Source organism: Schistocerca serialis, unplaced genomic scaffold, assembly GCF_023864345.2.
Source record: "Schistocerca serialis cubense isolate TAMUIC-IGC-003099 unplaced genomic scaffold, iqSchSeri2.2 HiC_scaffold_897, whole genome shotgun sequence".
In the NCBI taxonomy this organism is placed as follows: Eukaryota; Metazoa; Arthropoda; class Insecta; order Orthoptera; family Acrididae; genus Schistocerca; species Schistocerca serialis.
In genome coordinates, this window is record NW_026048515.1 from 871,913 (window position 1) to 895,920 (window position 24,008).

At 41.5% G+C, this 24,008-nt stretch overlaps 1 protein-coding gene across 1 annotated transcript in view; it reads right to left on the reverse strand.

Moving 5' to 3' along the window:
• Positions 1-24,008, reverse strand: part of LOC126452535 (transforming growth factor-beta-induced protein ig-h3-like) — a 124,995-nt gene that overhangs the window by 25,686 nt on the left and 75,301 nt on the right. The window contains exons 4-7 of the mRNA XM_050091096.1: positions 6,608-6,757; positions 5,104-5,198; positions 4,324-4,496; positions 4,035-4,181 (exon numbers count right to left, since the gene is read on the reverse strand). Coding sequence (XP_049947053.1) covers positions 4,035-4,181; positions 4,324-4,496; positions 5,104-5,198; positions 6,608-6,757 — 565 coding nt within the window. The remainder of the gene's footprint in view (positions 1-4,034; positions 4,182-4,323; positions 4,497-5,103; positions 5,199-6,607; positions 6,758-24,008) is intronic.

Below are 24,008 nucleotides of genomic sequence, written 5' to 3' on the forward strand. Positions count from 1 at the left end.
TCCATGGAACTAGTATTAATCTAATCTAATCTAATCTAATCTAATCTAAGAGAGGTAGATCCCTCTCATCCTGAGGTCTGAGTGACATGCTCTTCTTTTCTAACCTTCCTTGGCCCATCCCTCTCTCTTTATCTCAAGGACAGAACTAATGGTTCCAAAAAGGTAAGAGAGTATAGGGTATTTTACCACATTTCTATCAGCATTATCAATTTTTCATTTCTTGCATATTATAGTTCATACTATAAGACCAAGACTATTATTATAAGAGCAGATCAATAACTAATTATAGTATATAGACTTAACAGAAGAGCCAAGTATACTATATACTACAAGCTTTTTCTCTGTTTCAATGGCTCTGTGTGTGCAGTATTTATTCTAATCTTATCTTCATGATCCCTATGTGAATGACAGACAGGGCATTGTAGATTATTTCTGGACTAATTGTTTAAAGCAGGTTCTTGAAACTTTGTTAACAGACTTTCTTGGGATAGTTTACGTCTATCTTTAAGAGTCTCCCAGTTCAGTTCCTTCAGTATCTCTGTGACACTCTCCCATGGATTAAACAAACCTGTGACCATTTGTGCTTCCCTTCTCTGTATACATTCAATATCCCATGATAGTCCTATGTGGTATGGGTCTCCACATGCTTGAGCAATATTATAGAACCGGTCGCACAAGTGATTTGTAAGCAATCTGCTTTGTAGATAGACTGCACTTCCTTTGTATTCTACCAATAAACCAAAGTCTACCATCTGCTTTACCCCTGACTGAATCTATGTGATCAGTCCATTTCATATCTCTACAAAGTGTTACACCCAGATATTTGAATGAGTTGGCAGCTTCCAATAGTGACTCACTGAAATTACAGTCATAGGATACTATGTTTCTTCATTTGGGAAGTGCAAAATTTTACATTCATGGACATTTAAAGCAAGTTGCCAATCTCTGCACCACTTTTAAATCTTATCAAGATCTGACTGAATATTTATGCAACTTCTTTCAGATAGTATATCATTATATATAACTGCATCATCTGTAAAAAGTCTGATTTTACTATTAATATTGTCTGTAAAGTCATTAACATAAAACATGAACAGCAAGGGTCCCAATATTCTTCCCTGGGGCACACCCAAAGTTACTTCTACATCTGACAATGACTCTCCATCCAAGACAATATGCTGTGTCCTCCCCACCAAAAAGTCCTCAATCCAGTCACAAATTTCACTTGATACGCCATAAGACTGTAATTTTGACAATAAGTGTAGGTGTGATACTGAATCAAATGGCTTTTAGAAATAAAGAAATACAGCATTGGCCTTGATCCAAAGCTTTCAGTGTGCCATGTGAGGAAAGTGCAAATTGAGTTTCACATGATCAATGTTTTTGAAATCCATGCTGGTTGGCATTGAGGAGGTCATTCAGTTCAAGATACCTCATTATCTTTGAGCTCAGAATATATTCTAAGGTTCTACAACAAATTGATGTCAAGGATATTGGATGGTAGTTTTGTGGTTCACTTCTACTACCCGTTTTGTAGACAAGTGTGACCAGTGTCTTTTTCCAAGAACTGGGCACAGTTCTTTGTTCAAGATATCTATAATAGATTATAGTTAGAAGAGGATCTAATTCAGTGGCAAATTCAGTATAGAATCTGACAGGGATTCCATCAGGCCCTGGAGCTTTGATCAATTTTTAAAATTTCAGCTTTTTCTCAACACCACTAACACTTATACTTATTTCATTCATCTTTTTTGTGGTACGAGGACTAAACTGGGGCAATTTTCCTGGGTCTTCCTTTGTATAGGAAGATTTGAAAATGAAGAGTTAAGCATTTCTGCTTTTGCTTTGCTACCCTCAATTTCAGCTCCTGTCTCATTCATCTTGTTCATTAGGGACTGGACACTAACTTTGATGCTACTAGCAGCCTTTACATATGGGTTCTATGAAAGATCAGTTGACAATATTCTGCTACAGTAGTCACTGACGGCATCATGCATTACTCTCTTGACAGCTAAGTGCATCTCATTCACCATCTCTCTCTATAGCCCCATGCTATGTTTTACACCTATTATGCAGTAATCTCGGTTTCTTTATAAGTTTCTTTACAGTGACTGTATACGGTGGAGGTTCCCTCCCATTATAAACTGTTCTACTGGGTACATATCTATCCAGTGCATGGCCAGCTATTCTTTTAAACTTGATGCAGAGTTTCTATACATGCCCCTTCCCTATGCTGAAAGTTTAGAGTTCCTCGCTGAGATATAATACTACTGATTTCTTATCTAGTTTACCAAACATATATATCTTTCTGATTGTTTTAGTTGTCCTTTGTACTTTGCTAAACATTGTTGTCACAACCACAACATGGTCACTGATCCAAGTTTCGATATGAATATCCTCAAAGAGATTAGGTCTACTTTTTTTGCCGTTAGATCCAAAATATTTCCATCATGAATGGGGTTCCTTAACTACCTGTACTAGGTAGTCTCCAGAGAAGGCATTTGATAAAGTTTCACAGGATGTCTCATCATGTCCACCACTAACAAAACTGCAATTTTCCCAATTGATTGTTGGATGTTTAAAGTCTTCACCGATGATTAAAGTACGATTGGGGAACTTTTGTGCAAATGAACTGAGGTTTTCTCTAAAGTTTTTGGTTACATCACGAGATGAGTCCAGTGGGTGATAAAAGTATCCAATTATCTTTTTACGCCCACTGCTGACACTGAGTCTTGCCCAAACAATCTCACATGCAGCTTCAATTTCTACCTCAGTGGATTTGAGTTTCTTGTCTCTGCGAAAAACATACCACCTCCATTTTCCATTTGTCTAGTCTTTCGATATACACTGCTGTCAATTTCAAGTTTCAACCACCTTTCTGTGCCTAGTATTATGTGAGCTTCACTGTTTTTCATGAGCACTTTACACTCTGGTACTCTGTTGCAAATGCTGTGGCAGTTAACCTTTAGGATTTTAATACTCTCACCTGTGGGAGGCATTTCTTTCGATTTTACACTGATACTTCTGGGTTTCCGACAGTTGTCGTTATCTGGAATGGACGGAGAGTCACCTAATCCAAAAAGACCCATGTATGCACTCCACACACAGTCAGCTACCTGATGGCAGCCTCTAATTTGTAGTGCACACATGACCCATTTAGAGGGACCCTACAGTCCTCAACCCTATGGCACAAGCCCAGGTAGTCACAGCCTAGCTTGTCACAGAACTTTTGAAGTCTCGGGTTCAGTCCTTCCACTTGACTCAGAATCAAAGGCCCACAATTAGTTCCAGGGACAATGCTGCAGATTGCCAGCTTTACTGAAACTCCATGCGCAAGGCTCGTCTTCTCAATCTCCTCTTCCAATCGCTGGAATGATGCAAGAATGATCTCAGAGCCCAGACAACATGCATCATATGCCACAATCTGCAGTTGGTTGCACCCTGTTCCTTCAATGGCTGCTAGAATAGCCTCTTCCGCAAGCTGAATGAGGACCCCAGGCATATATACTGACTGCACCTGGTGTCCTTTCCTGTCCCTTGCTGCCGTTTCCCTAAGGGCATCATTCGCCTTATGTTTGAACTGTCAACGATTAACAGACCCTATTCTTTTGCATTTGCCTTCTTCTGACACCAGACAAAACGGTCTTTGAAGACTCTGCTTCATCTGGAGTTACTGCTTTGGTTCATACGGTCTTCCATTTACACACCCAGCATTTCTTGTCAGTTGCACTCAGAACTCATCTGTAGGCATGTGAAAGAAAAAAATATGTAGCTGCATTTCTTTGCACTTTACATGTGCATGCCAGTAACTGCAGGTGTCATTTTTTTCTTGGTACCTCAGGCTTTACCACAACACCTCTGCTAATCAATCATATGATGTTCATCAATCCAGCTACACACTGTATGGCAGTAACAACTACAAAAGTCAGCTGTAATAACATCAAATAAAATGAATCACTAATGCTTTACCCATTAACACTGATAATCCTAACCGAGATACTCCTTCAGATACACTTCTCCATTATTATGCTTACCTGCTCATCAACAAGATCTCCAATGTCCTGGAAACCTGGTACCATGTGGCCTAGAACCACCTCCTTCATATTTACACCAGATGCCGCTTCATTTTCCCAGTTTGTTGTATCTCGTCGGCTGCGCCCCGGGGGGATGTAAAAATCCACCTACATCACAAAGAGAATGTTTGCAGTTATCCATTCATGAAGTGTTTATAAAAACAAATATATAGGAGAACAAAGAATGTAACTGGTTTCCCCTCAAGACAGAGTTGGAAAATCTGGTACAAGAGCAAGAGACACTACTTACTTGGTTGGCAGCCTGGAGACTCTCTGAGAAATCACGTACAGCTTCATCAGTAGGAGTAAATACTGTCAGATTCTCAGACGACAACTTTTCAGCAACACCTGTAGCACGGGCCATCTCTGGGAAGACCTTTGCTCCTAATTCTTCCATTGTTTGCACCATTGGCTTCAAGTTCACTGCAAGACAATTAACATTATTACTTTGCTTGATCAGGGGACATTGTTTCTCCAAAACTGCACGACTTCTGTTCAAGAATACTATATTCGGTGTAAGACTATATCCCCACAACCATATATCTATATCCATACAATCACCTATGTATAAAGATAAAGAAAATGCTCAAATCTGAAATTCATTTTTTTCACTTTGATCTAAAAGAAAACAACTGAAATAATGAAATAAAATTTAGAAACATGATGGGCACAATAATAGTACAACTATGACAAAAGGAATAAAATCAGTGTTTAAAGTTCTGTCATCAAAGTGGTCGTTAGAAAGGGAGTTCAAGCTCAGATTGGACAGAGATGAGGAAAGAAATTGGCTTTATCCTTTACAATGGAACTATTCCTTCCTTTATGTCCATGGATTTAAGAAAACTTTGGAAAAATTATCTCTGGGTGGCCAAATAGGGATATGTTCCCTAAGCCTCCCGAATGTGTGTTCTGTGTCTCTTCACTAAGCCACCTTGCCTTTTAACTGCCATGGCAATTAGAAGGAAGCAATATAAACAGGAAAGAAAATTCCATACAGCATTCTAATCCTTATGATAAAATTAATACAGACCTTCTGTACAGCCTGGTTTTCCTGGAATTCTCCTGTAACCATGACAGCACTGGTACCTCACAATGAAGGTCTTTCGAATCCCATGACTGCGAATCCTGTTAGGAATAAATTATTTTGATAATGTGCTGTTAGTATTGTCTAAAACTGGGAGAGTACTAAAATGCAATCACATTCCTCCAATATGAAGAATAACGAGATAGCCACAAAGTACATCAATAATAACACGTATGCTTGTTTTATAAATACAAATACCTTTACCCCCAGATGTTTGCTCCAGGTGCATTTCAGCTTTTCCTTTAAAGCATCTTTAGTGGACTGATTGTAGAATGATGAAGTTTTGATGTTATATGCAATATTTGTAGACTGAAAAACAGTTCATGTCAGAATTTTTATACTAATACGTTACTACTTACAGTTATTTGTTTGTCCAGCCGAAAGTAGTAATTTACTTATGTGCAAATTAGGATGTGAACTGTCTTCTAATCTACAAATACTGCTTACAAAAACAAAACTGTAAACTTTCAGATTAAACTCCTTTAAGATTTGTAAAAGGTGAAATACATCCAGAGCAAATAAAATAGACTGCAGCAAGATAAAACTGTTTAAATTTATTAAAAAAATATTTATATCCTTTCTGTGGATTACAGTCATGCAAACAAACTTTCAAATAAGTGTCTTTGTCACTTTTACCAACAAGCTTTTGTACGACTTTTTAATGATGTCTGTCATCAACATAATTCTTATTTTCACATCAAGTTTTGACTGGGAAATATAGAATGTACAGTCTTTGCAACAAATGCTTAGGCATGATAAACCATGTGATGGAGAACAACTTTTGTTAGAGACAATATGTTCGTGGACACTTCCTGGCAACACTCAGTATTAGTATTCACCAGCCCTGAGACGAAGAGATTTCACTGAACTAGCAGGGTCTATAACAATGTGTGCTGCATACTACCTCCCCCAGTAAATTGATACAGTGATTTTCAACAAGAAAATCGTAAGAATGAGTGTCACTAAACAGAGAAAGATATTTTAGAAGAGAATCTGTAACTTTTAAGATTGCTATTTCTATGCCCTCTCATTCAGAGCAGATAACTGGATTGTAGGAGATACAAGGCATACACACATCACAGAGTGCCTTCACCCTGCTGTCTTTCAAGGATATAACCAGTACAAAAGGATGATTAGCTCACTGGGATGCGTAAATGAACATTTTGTCTCTAACACAAGTTGTTCCCCATGATGCGACCATCACCCCCAGATGTTTGGTGCAAAGACACCCTGTGCAATACATTACTTACAGCCTCCCACATTCACGAATAAACCTCCTAGTGCACAAAATAACTTTTGTATTCTCTTGTTTTGTGTACTGCTATTATTAACTTTTCTTGCCAATCACTATAATGCTCCACAGACACAGACACACACAATTTCAACAGTAAAGAGAAAGAATTAACATTAACACATTTTATATCACAATTCACTTATTTACTGGACTTACTTTGTTGTGCATGTGTATTTAGTATCACTTTGGCGGCAGCTGGAGAACTGGAAGCTGCCGAGGATGCTGTCATCATCTTCATCTGTTGACTCTGTGTCATTGTGTCGCTGACTTTCATTAATCTCCTCCCTGTCCACACACACATTAGGCCTGCAAAAGAGAAGATTGTTTTACTACTATCTAGAAAATTCTGGTTGAAAAGTTTTTCCAATGTAAACATCATCAATATGTTTATTATAACTGGTCACACTTATGCAGAAATTTCAGCCGTAGCAAGAATGGAAAGCTTCAAGTGCTTCACAACATTCAGAATGAAACAAGGGAATGAAACCAGAGGTTAAGTTCCACAATGAAGGATGTTACGGCTTCACCAGACAAAGCTGTCACACTGAGTGTATCAGATACACTAGAAACTTGTAAATATGTTAGAAGGAATTAAAAAGACATAAATAAAAATTTTAATATCAATGAGTATGACCCACGGCAAAAGAAAAGTTCCATAGCAAATCAGTAAGACTAATTACTAAAAATGGTGGAGATGCTGGCACAACAAAAAGATTCACACAATTATAGCTTTCGGCCATTAAGGCTTTTGTCAGCAGTAGACACACATACACACATGCACACACAACCACGTCTGCAGTCTCAGACAACTGAAACCACACTGTTGTCTGAGATTGCAGACGTGTGTGCATGTTGGGTTTGTGCGAGTGCGTATGTGTATGTGTGTCTACTGCTGACAAAGGCCTTAATGGCCAAAAGCTATAATTGTGTGATTCTTTTTGTTGTGCCTATTGCGACTCAGCCATCTCTACTATAAGCTGAGTAGCAACTTTCTTCTCTAATATTGTTACATTCGATCATGGATTTTCCATTATTTGATTACTACAAATGGTGTAACATAAGATGCAAATTATTTCATCAGTCTCACTTTTTTGTAACACCTTCGAGCATCTTATTAGATCACTTTCTATTCAGTAGAAGAATTTTTAGAAGATGTGATATACAGGCTACACCTATTTCTCTGGACACTGTTAACAATGTTCAAACATAGTCAGTCATTTGTTTAGTGTCCTGTTAACATTGCTGAGCATCCATTTTGAAATTATTATTTTGGCCAGTGTTCAATATGCAGGGTATATCCCGGTTAAGAAGTGGACATCTGAGAGCAAATTGTCCAACACTTCCCATTGAGCAGTGTTCATGGGGATGCAAATAAGATTAAAATGTATCCCGTAGCAGTACAGAAATGTGTGGTCAGTCCCACTTTCAGAAGACTGAATTCTTACTTTTGATGAAGTTCTCAATATCTCTAGAGACAGCCATAACTGCTGTGTGCAGTAAAATATCCACAAAGTAGGAATGTTCAGGGAAGCTTTATGATAAGGCTGGTTGGAGTCTTGCTATGTACAGCTCCATTCAGGAAGGCAGGTACAGAAATCATACAGTCACGTAACATTGCCTGTTCACTAATATAGCCATAACTTGCAAGTTGCTATGCAGGGGAGGGATAAGGTGTGGTTTTTATCGTTGAGAAATATCTTCTGACACCCTTTGGCATTCTCCCCACTGAGGTCATACTTTCATTGGAGGCTACCATCCCTTAGTACAGAGGCATCAGTATCTTTCAAGTGGGTCATCTCTTGCTTACGAAGACAAAGGAGCTTTACCTCTGTCAAGCAGCCACAATTCCCCCATATGAATCCTGATCTCATTCAAGATCCACTGCAGAATGGCAGAAATTTGACTTGAAACATATTTATTTTTCTTTGCTTTTCTCTTTCTGTTGAGGCAAGCTGCATCTAGTGGATAGTGATTTAGTTTTGGGCTAGATGATTCTCTGTGGCATAATTATTTGCATCCTATATTTTTAAAAGGAAAGTCTTTATCAAATACATCAGACAAAAATAGTGTCATATGCTTTTATGCCAGATCATTTTTCCCTAATTTGCATAATATTCTTAAAATCAATAAGTGTCTTGTACTACACACTTTTTAAAGTAGCCTATATTCATCCTCATTGTTCAAACTATCCCCATACCAAATTTCACGCAAGGAGTGAGTATATACTTCACCTGTATCTCTAATGAATTACTTAGTTATTTAGTTAGTTAGTCAGCCAGTCACATATTCCATGGACCATTTTGCCTGGTAGATCGTAATTATGTGGAATGAGTTATTTTACAGTCACATGGCAAATTAATTTTTACATATGGTTACATTCTGGACATTTCTAAGTGGACTTTAATATAAATGTGGGTCAATAGTTCCTGCCCACCATCTCTTAGACATTACAATAAAAGAAATTTATTCTATGGAATAAAAGTAGTTTTCAAGGAGCATTTTTCTCAGTTTGTTTTCAGATTATACTTTGCTGTCAGACGTTTTACATCACTGGATAACTGATCAAAAATATTTGCTGCAGCATTAAGAACACCTTTTTGTCCTAAAGACCTCAGTGTGAAGTAAAGAATATAATTTTGCCTTCTGGTATTGAAATTACGTACATCATTGTTCTTTCTGAACTGTAGTGGATTATTTACAACAGACTTCATGAGGAAATAAATATACTGTGAATAGTAGTCAGAATGTGCAACTCCTTAAACGGATGTCTACAAGATGGTCTTGGCTGAGCAGCACATGTTATTCTTACACCACGTTTTTGCACAATTAACTTTCTTTATTATTAATGAGTCATCTCAAAACATTATTCCATACGACATTATTGAATGAAAATACGCAAAATATGTCAACTTACTGATTTGTTTCTCCCCAAGATTTGCAATGATTCTAAGTGCAAATGTGGCGAACTTACGAGTTCCAAAATATGCTTTTTCCCATTTAAATTCTCATCACTAATGACACCTAAGAATTTTGAGGTTTCCAGCCTATTTATTATTTCCTCACCATGTGTTACACTTATCACTGGTGTAATACACCTAGATGTGCTGAACTCAATATATATTGCCTCTTTTAAAAACTGAGGATGAGGCCATTCACAGAAATCCAGCCAACAATACTTCTAAGAACTTTCTTTACAATTTCTCCTGTTTCTGTATGTATACTTAGATTGATTACAATACTAGTGTTATCTGCAAAAGGAACTAATTCTGCTTGTTTTATATTACATGGAAGATCATTTACGTATATGAGGAACAGTAGTGGACCTAAGATTGAGCCTTGGGGGACCCCATACACGATTCCTCTTCAGTCAGAATTAGGTCTGCGGACTATATTGCTTGAATTACTAAGTACAATTTTCGGCATTCTTTTGGTTACATGTGACACTATCTACTGGTTGGCTTATACCGGCAATCTCATAAAACTTTAACGCATCTAGGAGAATACTGTGATTCATACAGTCAGATGCCTTAGACAGGTCACAGAAAATAGCAACTGGCGCTATTTCACAATTTTATGTTTGTAAAATCTGTTGAGTGAATATGTAAATGGTATTCTCAGTTGAGCAACCCTTCTGAAACCCAAAGTGTCATTTGCTGTGGATATTACTATTGCTAAGGTGAGATACTATCCTAGAATACTTCTTCTCAAAAGTTTTGGAAAACGATGTCTGCGGTAGCTCAGTAGTTACTGGCATTTCTCTTATAACCTTTCTTAGATAAGAGTCTAAAAATGGCTTGATTTAGTGATTTATTAAATATTTCCGTTAAGACTGGGCTCGTTATGGGTACAAATCTTTAGTACTCTGTTGAAAACACCATCAAAACCAGATGAGCCTTTATTTTTGAGACAATGTATGATTTTCTTAATTTTGGAAGGTGATACATTCATACCATTGAATTTTATGAGTTACTTTTTCAACGCACTGCTATGTTTTTACTCTTGAACTGTTTTTCCTTATTCTTTGTACTATGTTTAAGAAATTGTTATTAAAATGCGTTTTCTATCTGTAACTCATCATTTATCGTCCTTACAGTTGCGTTTTCACGCATGTCAGTGTGTATAGTGTCCTATCTCCTGAGCTATGAGTCGTACAATGATACAGTACTGTAGGTACATTCAAAGGCATATGTGGATACTGTCTTTGAAGTGTGTTGCGTATTTAATTAATAGCAAACAAATAATAAATTTAAATGTAATATATAATGCGGCAATTTCTCACGTACATCAGTGTTTATGACGTCATATGTCGTCAACTTTGTGTCGTACAGCGATATAATTTTGCACCTACATTCAATGGTATACGTAGACACTGTCTGCAAAATGTGTTGAGAACACAGTTAGTACTGAAGAAGTAATTAATTAAACGTCATGCCTGACGCGAAGTTTTCCTGCATGAACAGCGAAATTGTAGTAGGTGATAAAGTGTCGTAAAGTTTTGAAATTATGTGTACAGTTGTTGCAAGTCACCAAATGCTCTCATTATAAAATACTGGATGAATAAGATCTGGATATTCGCGCGTCGTGGCCTGCACTTTTTTTTTCGTCCCCACCCCATCCCATTGATAGATAGACGGTTCTTACCCCACAGCGATTCTTTCCAGACAGTAAGTAGTGATATTTGCATCAAGTCTGGTTGAAATCGGGCCAGCGGTTTCGGAAGAGGTGTGGAACAAACATACATACTAGTCGCACACTTTCAGTTGGCCCCCCTGTGATCTGTTGAAATCGGCTGACTTCGTGTCGCTCCGGAATGTTTACGCTCATCAACAAACTTCTTTACGCAACGGTATTGTGCGCCGTAACAATAAGTAGCTGTTTTGAGTAATTGCAGTGTGGAACCGTGTGCGCTGCTGTGCGTACTGACTTAATATTATTTACAAAAATGAAGAAAGAGGCTGCACCTGATCCTTTAATGTGTGTGAAATCTTATGGGACTTAACTGCTATGGTCATCAGTCCCTAAGCTTACACACTACTTAACCTAAATTATCCTAAGGACAAACACACACACCCATGCCCGAGGGAGGACTCGAACCTCCGCCGGGATCAGCCGCACGGTCCACGACTGCAGCGCCTGATCCTTCTAGCGACTCGTCTTACTTCTGCGACTCATCCATTACATGTTCGTTTCTTTTGTACGCTGTGAGCTGACTGCTCTGGGAAGCAGGCCGCGGTGGTCTCGCGGTTCTAGGCGCTCAGTCCGGAGCCGCGTGACTGCTACAGTCGCAGGTTCGAATCCTACCTCGGGCATGGATGTGTGTGATGTCCTTAGGTTAGTTAGGTTTAAGTAGTTCTAAGTTCTAGGGGACTGATGACCACAGATGTTAAGTCCCATAGTGCTCAGAGCCATTTGAACCATTTTTTGCTCTGGGAAAAGGGGACAGGGCTTGACTCAGCAGCCAACATGCCACGAGTCGATCGCAAGTTTCAGTTCCCGGCATCCTTCATTCGGAAGCCAAGTAAAGTGGGTACTTAGCACAAACCAGAACATACACACCTATAACCAAAGGTTTTTATATATACGGATATCTTTTCTCCGTGATTCGCTTTTGATGAAATACACCCTATAAGGTGCCGCAGGCTGTGCTTAAATTGTCTGTGAACACCGCATGAAAATTCATCACGTAGTTTTGGAGAAGTTTGTTCAGACAGACAGCACAGCTTTCCAGTTTTATTATTAGTATATATTTTTATACTTGTCCCTCTGTGCAGCCGGCCGTTGTGGCCGAGCGGTTCTAGGCGCTTCAGTCAGGAACCGCGCTGCTGCTACGGTCGCAGGTTCGAATCCTGCCTTGGGCATGTATGTGTGTGATGTCCTTAGGTTAGCTAGGTTTAAGTAGTTCTAAGTCTAGGGGACTGATGACCTCAGATGTTAAGTGCCATAGTGCTTAGAGCCATTTGAACCCTCTGTGCTGAAGGTGGTATTTGTACAGTTTTTACTTCAGTGACTAGTCTCGTCTATTTGTCACCACTGGTTTTACCACCTACAGTTTGTCTTGGGAGGTTAGAAAGTGACCAACACATTTGGTGTAAAGTTTTCGAAGTTGATGACTGTTTCACAACCGTATTAAAAGCAAATCCACTTTTGCAGATAAACGCGAACTTCACTGTTCCGACTTGCCCTCTCCCACCGCCCATGGCGGTGAAGACCATGGATAACGTGACCTCTCAGTGAGACGCGGTCGATCGCTTGGTCGCTTGGCCTACGCCACGCGCCACAACGCCTCAATGCTATCTCGGAGGTCTCTGCTCTCCGCAAAAATAAACACCGACGCCACAATGAATTCCTTAGTCGCAGCACTACTGCCAAAAGTTTGAACGGTAGGAAATGAAAGCTCACGTCCTGTGGTGTGGTTGGCTGATAGATGCAAAATGTCAAGCAACGTTAAGAGGGACGTTCAATAAGTAACGCAACACTTCTTTCTGGAAGCAGGTTGGTTTTAGTCGGGTTTCCAATACACCATATTATTCCCTACTCTTCTGGCTACAAAACCCTATTTTTCGACATACTCTCCGTTCAATGCGACGGCATTACGTCACGTTACATGATACCACTGCGTCGGAGCCAACGTTTTGCTGCGTTAATAACGTCACCGTCATCCACGCACTGCTTCCCGCGGAGTGCATCCTTCAGTGGGCCCAACACATGGAAATCGAAAGGTGTGAGATCCTGGCTTAGGGTGGATGAGCAACGACAATCCAATGAAGTTTTGTGAGCTCATCAAACAGAATAACCCCTTCAGAGTCCCAGAAGACCGTCGCCATGACTTTACCGGCTGAAGGTGCGGCTTTGGACTTTTTCGTCAGAGGAGAGGTGGCGTGGTGCCACTTCGTGGATCGCCGTTTTGTTTCCAGTTCGAAGTGATGAACCCATATTTCATCGCCTGTGACAATGGTCGACGACGAAATATTGTCAAGATCAGCATCGTAATACGCAAGCAATTCTGCACAGTTTCTCCTTCACTTCTCTTTTTGGGCTTCTGTTAGGCGGCGAGAAACCCAGCACAGACGTACAGTTGTGCAGAGAGGTGTTTGATTGTGATCCGTCGATAACCTCGAATGAGTGTGTCCGCACGTCCCAACACTACAAGAGTCACAGCTGTATGCGACCGGCCGGCACGCCGGAGACGGGACAAGTTTGTGTGACCTTGTTGCCCAACGACTCACCGTGCTTTTGTTCACTCTCCGTAGACATACTCTTGGTGCTTATGACTGTCTGGAATCCTCTGGTTTTTCGCCAAAAGAAACTCGAAGATAACTGTTTGGAATAATAATAATTATTATGGCGTGTGACGAGGGCCTCCCGTCGGGTAGACCACTCGCCTAGTGCAAGTCTTTCAATTTGACGCCACTTCGGCGACTTGCGCGTCGATGGGGATGAAATGATGATGATTAGGACAACACAACACCCAGTCCCTGAGCGGAGAAAATCTCCCACCCAGCCGGGAATCTAACCCGGGCCCTTAAGATTGACAGTCCATCGCGCTGACCACTCAGCTACCGGGGGCGGACTCTGTGTTTGGAAAGCACCTTCGTTAGGGACGCCATTTTGAAGGCTACTTGTAACGGCCTCATCTGCCCGAATGAAACTACAGGGGCTGATGCGGGAATATTCCACTGAGTACCACAAGAAATTCCTCATTTCTCAATCGAAAATGGCCGAAAAAAAAAATTTCGCATTACTTACTGAACGCCCCTCGTATATGATTTACAATTTTGTGTGGCTTAAGTGCCGTAATTGATGGTTTTCGCTTTTAAAATTGCGTGCTACTAAAATATTCAGTTTCACTACAAAGAATTTGAATTTACTCCGTGTAATGAGCACATTTACATTGGGACACGCCTCATTGCATCATCAGATATTGAAGGAGAAAAAGATTAAGGATACCGAACGTCACGCCACGAAGAAGCTGAGATCTTTAAGAGATGTAACCTAGCTCATCTGGAAACAGAAAGGGGGACGAAGACTACGCAACGTTTTTATTGGAACATCCTGACTTCGTCACTGATGAAGCAATCGAGCTTGCATTTGACAGAAAGTAGTATAACAACGGGAAACCTATACCATGATGGTTGCTCTGGTTTCGAAACCCGCTCCTACCTAAAATGTCCAAGCGAGACGATCCTGTGCGAAGACCCTGGACTACCCTTTTGGGATGACGGCTATATGAATTCCCGTCTGACGATCCACAATGGTTCCTTTGAAAAGTCACCTTTACCGTCCGTCCCCGAGCCGAACATGTATTTCGTCTGTAATGACCTCATCATCGATGGGAAGTTAAATCCTTATCCTCTTTTCTTAGGAGAGGGGGGCAGCGTCCAAACCGCCGTTCTTCAGTCATGGCTTATATAATTTAAAATTTTAATATAAATTAAAATAATTACGTTTATGCCAAGACGGTGGTCATTTTAAGTACATTCTCTTCATTATGAGGATGATATGATTGGGGTTCATGGTACCTTTGGGTCTGTACTGTGATGTAGGAAGTACTGAAGAGTATGTTGAGTGGGAAAGGATGTGAGATGTCTACATGAGAAGGCGTTGATAGATGGAATGTGTGTTAGGAGATGCGATCTGGGCAAGGAAAGGATAGAGTGGAGCCTTCATTTGGAATAGGATGAGTATAGTAGCTTATGACTGGAAGGAAGTGGATGATTTCATGGTTTGGAAGGGACAGGTGATTGAAATTACGCTGGGAAAGGACGTGGAGTGCTTGGATATGGAGGAAAGGTGGGACTTGTTGACAGAGGGGCAACAGCACTGGAGGGTTGTCAAAGATGGCGGAGAATACACTGTGTTGACACTCAGGTATACAGGAATTTTAGGTGAGACGAAGATGTTCTCGGTGCTTGAGGAGGTGGAGGAACTAATGAACGCTCGAAAACGCGTCATTTCTCGTGAGGTCTGTGGTACGAAAACGTCGGAGAATGTGACGCCGGCAGACGAAACCATTACCGCCCCAACTTTCTGATGCCATGTCGCTATTTTTCCGAAACTGTTAAAAATTTGAATGGCCATGCTTTGCATACTGACACAAGGTCTGAATGGTCACAACAGACAAATGTGCAATTTAATGAAGGCGACGCTAAGTGGCGCTTCTCGAGAAGCCTTCAATTGTCATCCGCGAAAATGCATTTGTAGCCGGCCGAAGTGGCCGTGCGGTTAAAGGCGCTGCAGTCTGGAACCGCAAGACCGCTGCGGTCGCAGGTTCGAATCCTGCCTCGGGCATGGATGTTTGTGGTGTCCTTAGGTTAGTTAGGTTTAACTAGTTCTAAGTTCTAGGGGACTAATGACCTCAGCAGTTGAGTCCCACAGTGCTCAGAGCCATTTGAACCATTATTTGAAATGCATTTGTAACACCCGTTGATGTTTATATCCTACAGTCAGCATCTTCAACGAACGATTTAAACGCACTTTTAACACTGTAGAGGTTGTTCACCCAATACACTACACAATAATATTCAGCTTTTTCAGATCTAACTGGTGGTAAGATCCTGGACTCGTATTTAGGCGAGGGTTCGAGTCCTCCCTCGGGCATGGGTGTGTATGTTTGTCCTTAGGATAATTTAGGTTAAGTAGTGTGTAAGCTTAGGGACTGATGACCTTAGCAGTTAAGTCCCATAAGATTTCACACACATTTTTTCTCGTATTTAGGATGGCGCGGTTCAGATTCCAGCACGGCCGTGATTTCCTTAAATCACTAGAGGTAAACGACGAACAGTTCGTCTGAAATGGCAGCACATCAAGGTCTTTCAACATTTTTCCCGATCCGAGCTTCCGCCCCGTCTTAAGTGACTTAACTGTCGACGAGACTTTAAGCCGTTATCTTCCTTCTGTCTTTACATTGTTTCAGTTTTTAGTTTCTTTCCCTTTTTATCTGCATTATTTATTAAGTGACGTGATTTACAGCATTCGGCGTATCCCACAATCATCATGAAAAAAATTTCTGCCTTTTAAACAGTGCTACTACCTCTCTGCTACTCTCGGATCCTACCGAGAGGGGTAATGAAGGTACAAGACACTGAACATGAAAGGGATACAGTCTATTGTTTTGCTCGCCATACTTTCCGCAAACTGAGTTGTGTTCCGGCTCTAACGACCTTCTCTCCTGTCTTCTCTCTTGGCTTATCATAATGCTTGCTTTGTCCCGTGTTCTTCTTAGTCTCCTACATCTTTTGATGATTTCCAGTTTCATATTTTTGGGGCCATCTTCGCTCTCCCATTCTTATTAAGTCTCAATTTTCTGATAGTTTATGCTTTTTTACGTTGAACCATACTCTGTATATGTTGCTCCGCGATTCGTGTTTCACATTAAACAGGCGACGGGATTGGTGATCCAGTACTCATCTCCGAGGAAGTCAAAACCCTGTCACTTCTAATATAACGTCCGACAGGGCACTCTGGTTTTCAAACCTACCTTTGACTGACTATTTCTTGTACTCACAAAAGAAGTCACTGAAGGACCAGCCGCAAAAAGAAAAGGTCACCACCACTGCAGTTTGTCGTTGTGACCTTGGTCGCTGTGGCAAATCCGCAGCGAATCCCTATAGTCTCGTGAAAAAAAAGCGTAGGAAATGCGTTATTTCTCGCTACGTCTGTCATTTCCGTTCACTCCGACTCACTAAAAGTCATTAAGACGAAAAGCCCTGAGTGATGAAGGTAAAACAGGGCCGACTAAAAATCACAGACAGAATGAAAAAGAATCCGGCGAAAAACTATTGTGCAGCAAGATTGCCATGCATTTACCATACATATACATAACTGAAGTCCTTACCTTACGTCTCATATGACAGAACTGGAACGCCACATCACATCAAACATTTCCTGCGTTAAGAATCGGGTTCATAAAAACCCCGACTGCTTATTAGACTGGATTGTTTTCACCCACCTCAATGAATTAGTATCCTACGCCTTAGGGGTAAATGCGATATCCTTGGATATGTAAGCTGCAATTCACAATAATGCGCACAGCGGAGAGCTCTTTGCAGTTATTTATTTTCACCTTCAAAAAGGTTATTTATTTTCACCTTCAAGAAGTTATTTGTCCCTCCACCTTTCCCAGTCGCTAACGACCGGCGGAGAAAAGTACTGTTTTACGCCTCCGCTTGAGCCGTAATCTCTTATCTGAACTTATGGAGTCATTGCTGGAGGTATACGACGGGTGCAGTAGAACCGGTTTACAGTCAGGTTCGAATTCCAATTCATAAAACTTCCCTAATAGCATTTCGTGAAAAGTAGTGTCTTGTTTCTCCCAAAGCATGTAAGTTTTGGGAATATCTCCGGATTACAGTCGTACTGACTGGACAACCCAATTGGAAAGTTAACTGCGCGCCACCGAACTCCTTCAGTCTGCCCCGTCAATCCAGCCCCCTTATACTCTAAAAACTAAAAGTACTCAGCTATGGAAATGCACAACTTAAATCAGATTGTATGCACACTGACCTGTCACGCCATCACGTGAGTATCGTATCTTCACGTTTTGTACATATACAACATGCATGTCAATGACAATAATTATTTTGTTTGTTTATTTATTGGTGTAAGAAGCACCAAACACTGTAACAACAAATAATGGATGAAATTTGTAAACTAATAGGTGTGTATAAACAAACATGTGACACTATACGGCTCCGAAATTTTGGATCAGAAGCCTCCCACATCTAGCGCATCTGGGCTACCCTTCATGAGCTCCTCAACAATCCAGGTGCTTGGGCATAGCTCGCATTGGATATGGTCTGCTTTTGTTCACAATCTATCTCAACTTCGTCTGAAGATTAACATCTGTTCACGTTGCTTATGGTTCTTGCAACTTTGGAACGTAGTATTTCCAAAATCTCCATATGCCCCACTCCTATATGTCTCCTGGGGATAATTCTTCCCTTGGTGTACACTGAAGAGCCAAAGAAACTGGTACACCTGCATAAAATCGTGTAGGGCCCCGGCGAGCACGCAGAAGTGCCGCAGCACGACGTGGCATGGACTCGACTAATGTCTGAAACAGTGCTGGTGGGAAATGACACCATGAATCCTGCTGGGCTGTCCATAAAACAGTAAGAGTACGAGCGGGTGGAGGTCTCTTCTGAACAGCACGTTGCAAGGCATCCCAGATGTGCTCAGTAATGTTCATGTCTGGGGAGTTTCGTGGTCAGGGGAAGTGTTTAAACTCAGAAAGGTGTTCCTGGAGCCACTCTGTAGCAGTTCTGGACGTCTGGGGTGCCGCGTTGTCCTGCTGGAATTGCCCAAGTCCGGCACAATGCACAATGGACATGAATGGATGTGGGTGATGAGACAGGATAATTACGTACGTGTCACCTGTCAGAATCGTATCTATAAGTATCAGGGGTCCCATATCACTCCAAATGCACACGTCCAACATCATTACAGAGCCTCCACCGGCTTGAACAGTCCCCTACTGACATGCAAGATCCACGGATTCATGAGGTTGTCTCCATACCCGTACACGTCCATTCGCTCGATACAATTTGAAACGTGACTCGTCCGACCAGGCAACATGTTTCCAGTCATCAACAATCTAATGTCGGTGTTGACTGGCCCACGCGAGGCGTAAAGCTTTGGGTCGAGCAGTCATCAAGAGTACGCGAGTGGGCTTTCGACTCCGAAAGCCCATATCGATGATGTTTCATTGAATGGTTCGCACGCTGACACTCGCTGATGGCTCAGTATTGAAATATGCAGCAATTTTCGGAAGGGTTGCACTTCTGTCACGTTGAACGATTCTCTTCAGTCGTCGTTGGTCCGTTCTTGCAGGAACTTTCTCCGGCCGCACCTATGCCGGAGATTTGATGTTTTACCGGATTCCTGATATTCACGGTACACTCGTGAAATGGTCGTACGGGAAAATCCCCTATTCATCGCTACCTCGGTGATGCTGTGTCCCATCGCCCGTGCGCCGACTATAACAGCACATTCAAACTCACTTAAATCTTGATAACCTCCCAGCGCAGCAGCTGTAACCGATCTAACAACTGCGCCAGACACTTGTCATATAGGCGTTGCCGACCGCAGCGCCGCTTTCTGCTTGTTTACATATATCTGTATTTTAATACGCATGCCTATACCAGTTTCTTTGGCGCTTCAGTGTAGATCAATAGCGAAAATTGATATCTTTTTGTTTGAAATATCAGAACCTACCTTCTCGAAACAATTTTGATACTATGTAGGTGCAAGTGAACGATACATCAGTACCATTGTGATTTACAATCAACCAAACACGGTTCTGCCGACATGGGAAAGGTTTCTAACGTCCAGCAAACTGCAGGCCAAACAGGAAGGGCACAGTAGGCCAGACCTCAGTTTGCGGTAGGGCCTACTTACAACATGGTGGCCCACCTACTTTCTCGTGCTTTCAGGTGTTTAACAGCGAGATAAGTAGATGGTAGTGCAGTTGCTGTGCCCAAGAAGGTCTTCTCTTTTTACCCCTTTCGGCACACAATTACCAACATACCGAGGAAGACGTACAAATTAAGAATGAAGTCCTAAGAACCAGTTTCTGCAAGTAGAGCAGCTAAAAACAACGAATACTGATTGTAGAGCAAAAGGAAATAAACACTGTAGTAAAACTAACCTAGAGTTGTTTTGGTTAAAGCAAACAGGGTTTTTCAAAACGAAGCTTCTCCTTTGTCTGAAAATTAAAGTTCGCAATTAGTGTGTATTGCTGCTTTTGACTAAAGGCAGTTTAAGATATGCAACATTAATTCGGAAACCATACAAGAATGGATGGATCGTATCTTATCGTTTACTAGCCGGCCATGTTTGCTAGGTCAGCTCGGTTCAGTAATCGCCTGGACCACTATCGGGCTATATGGGGTAGGGAATTTTTCTTCAGCGTGCTGCTGATGGATCTTCCCTAATCCTCCTAAATAGGCTGCGGTCGGAACCCACATGAGTGGCTTACAAGAAAAGTAATTTCCCTGTTAAGGCCAGTGTTTCGAACGTCTGCAGCAAAAATTTTCAGAGTTCTTCCAGAAGACAACACCTTAAAGAAGCGCTGTAAGCAGCAGTAGGAACTATACAATGAGAAGGCGTACATACATTCAGTTCCAGTCTGGGGTTGGCTGGATAGCCTGAACTAAATAATTTATTTATTATGTTAACTGCACAGGGTCTATGTTTACAATTCACACTATCCAAGCTGACGTTCCACAGCTGCTCCTTAAATATTACGAAACTGTATGCACAAATTGCGAATCCAAATTGACTTCCGCTGCACTAGGTATTAGTGACAAATGAAAAATTGTCCCTGGCCGGGACTCGAACCCAGATTTCCAGCTTATCACGAGCAGTCACATTGACCACTTTTGCTATCTGTGCACACCTCCCACACCGACCGAAACCTCTATATGTCACACTTGTCGACTTTTCCTAATGCTCACACTCACATTATGTGATTCCCAACACATCTATAAAAAAAAGTACAAATTAAGATTGAAGTCATAGAACTAGAACAGGGAGGAACATTCGTTGTGATCATTGTTTTAACCCGTTAAGGCATGTAATACTTATTAATATGAATTGTAAACACAGACATTCTACAATTAAAATAATAAGTATTACTTGCCTTGAAGGGTTAAATTGACAATCATAATGAATATCCCTCCCTGCTGCGAGAGTCACATACAGGGTTATTACAAATGATTGAAGCGATTTCACAGCTCTACAATAACTTTATTATTTGAGATATTTTCACAATGCTTTGCACACACATACAAAAACTCAAAAAGTTTTTTTAGTCATTCACAAATGTTCGATATGTGCCCCTTAAGTGATTCGGCAGACATCAAGCCGATAATCAAGTTCCTCCCACACTCGGCGCAGCATGTCCCCATCAATGAGTTGGAAAGCATCGTTGATGCGAGCTCGCAGTTCTGGCACGTTTCTTGGTAGAGGAGGTTTAAACACTGAATCTTTCACATAGCCCCACAGAAAGAAATCGCATGGGGTTAAGTCAGGAGAGCGTGGAGGCCATGACATGAATTGCTGATCATGATCTCCACCACGGCCGATCCATCGGTTTTCCAATCTCCTGTTTAAGAAATGCCGAACATCATGATGGAAGTGCGATGGAGCACCATCCTGTTGAAAGATGAAGTCGGCGCTGTCGGTCTCCAGTTGTGGCATGAGCCAATTTTCCAGCATGTCCAGATACACGTGTCCTGTAACGTTTTTTTCGCAGAAGAAAAAGGGTCCGTAAACTTTAAACCGTGAGATTGCACAAAACACGTTAACTTTTGGTGAATTGCGAATTTGCTGCACGAATGCGTGAGGATTCTCTACCGCCCAGATTCGCACATTGTGTCTGTTCAGTTCACCATTAAGAACAAATGTTGCTTCATCACTGAAAACAAGTTTCGCACTGAACGCATCCTCTTCCATGAGCTGTTGCAACCGCGCCGAAAATTCAAAGCGTTTGACTTTGCCATCGGGTGTCAGGGCTTGTAGCAATTGTAAACGGTAAGGCTTCTGCTTTAGCCTTTTCCGTAAGATTTTCCAAACCGTCGGCTGTGGTACGTTTAGCTCCCTGCTTGCTTTATTCGTCGACTTCCGCGGGCTACGCGTGAAACTTGCCCGCACGCGTTCAACCGTTTCTTCGCCCACTGCTGGCTGACCCGTTGATTTGCCCTTACAGAGGCATCCAGAAGCTTTAAACTGCGCATACCATCGCCGAATGGAGTTAGCAGTTGGTGGATCTTTGTTGAACTTCGTCCTGAAGTGTCGTTGCACTGTTATGACCGACTGATGTGAGTGCATTTCAAGCACGACATACGCTTTCTCGGCTCCTGTCGCCATTTTGTCTCACTGCGCTCTCGAGCGCTCTGGCGGCAGAAACCTGAAGTGCGGCTTCAGCCGAACAAAACTTTATGAGATTTTCTATGTATCTGTAGTGTGTCGTGACCATATGTCAATGAATGGAGCTACAGAGAATTTATGAAATCGCTTCAATCATTTGTAATAGCCCTGTAATGTGTGTGAGCATTAGGAGATGTGGAGAAGTTTGGCATACGGAGGTTCGGGTCAGTCCCGAAGGCGTGCACGGATGGCCGAAGTGGTTACTGCGACCACTCGCGATAAGCGGGCGATCCATGTTCGAGTCCAGGTCCGGCACAAATTTTCATGTGTCACTAGTAAATAGTGCAGCTGCAGTACATTTGGATTTGCAATTTGAGAATAAAAAAATCGCAATAGTTAAATAGTCTTTTGAAGCAGTGTAGACTTCGCAACCTTCGTGGGGTTTTTAACGCAAGTAGTGGGCCCTTTGTTGTAGAATTCGTGCTTTAAAACGGTGAAGATTTCGGAGATCAGGAGTCAGTGGCCCCTCCCGCCCCCTGGTGCGAAAAGTGGCAATTGACCCTGAATAAGGAAGAGTGTGAAGTTATTCACATGAGTACTAAAAGAAATCAGCTAAATTTCGATTACGCGATAAGTCACACAAATCTGAAGGCTGTAAATTCAACTAAATACTTAGGGATTACAATTACAAATAACCTAAATTGGAACGATCACATAGATAATATTGAGCGGAAAACAAAAGACTGCGATTCATTGGCAGAACACTTAGAAGGTGCAACAGGTCTACTAAAGAGACTGCTTACACCACGCTTGTCCGCCCTGTTCTGGAGTATTTGCTGTGCGGTGTGGGATACGCATCGGGTGGGACTGACGGATGACATCGAAAAAGTACAAAGAAGGGCAGCTTGGATTGTATTATCGCGAAATAGGGGAGATAGTGTCACAGACATGATACGTGAATTGGAGTGGCAATCATTAAAACAAAGGCGTTTTTTGTTGCGACGGGATCTTCTGATGAAATTTCAGTCACCAGTTTTCTCCTCCGATTGCGAAAACATTGTATTGGCACCCACCTACATAGGGAGAAATGATCATCACGATAAAATAAGAGAAATCAGGACTCGCACAGAAAAATTTAAGTGGTCGTTTCTCCCGCGTGCCGTTCGAGAGTGGAACGGTAGAGAGACAGCTTGAAGGTGGTTCATTGAACGCTATGCCAGGAACTTTACTGTGAATAGCAGAGTAATCCCGTAGATGTAGATGTATATTATCAACGAGATTGCTTTTATGGTACGGGAATCTTACCAAGCATTTGAAAGTGCATTACTGTGTGCGGGCTTCGAATTCTGCTCAGACATTTTACTGGTTTTTTAGTGTTCCGTGCCTCAATCAGTAAAAACGTAACTCCTATAGGATCACTTGGTTGTCCGTGTGTCTGTCTGTCTGTCCGACTGTTAAAAACCCTTTGCACTCAGGGACAGGTACACATATGTCACTCGCAAAGAGCTATGATCCCTTCGGCGGTGCAAAACACTAAAGCCTCTAAGTCAACGCATTCAAGAGATACGGCCACTTACGCCACATACTTAGATACCCGCAAACTCACTCATAGTAACTATAGGGTACTTCTAGTTAACCTAGAATCATGAAACTTGGCAAGAAGGTCTCACAATACAACCAAAGGAAAAAA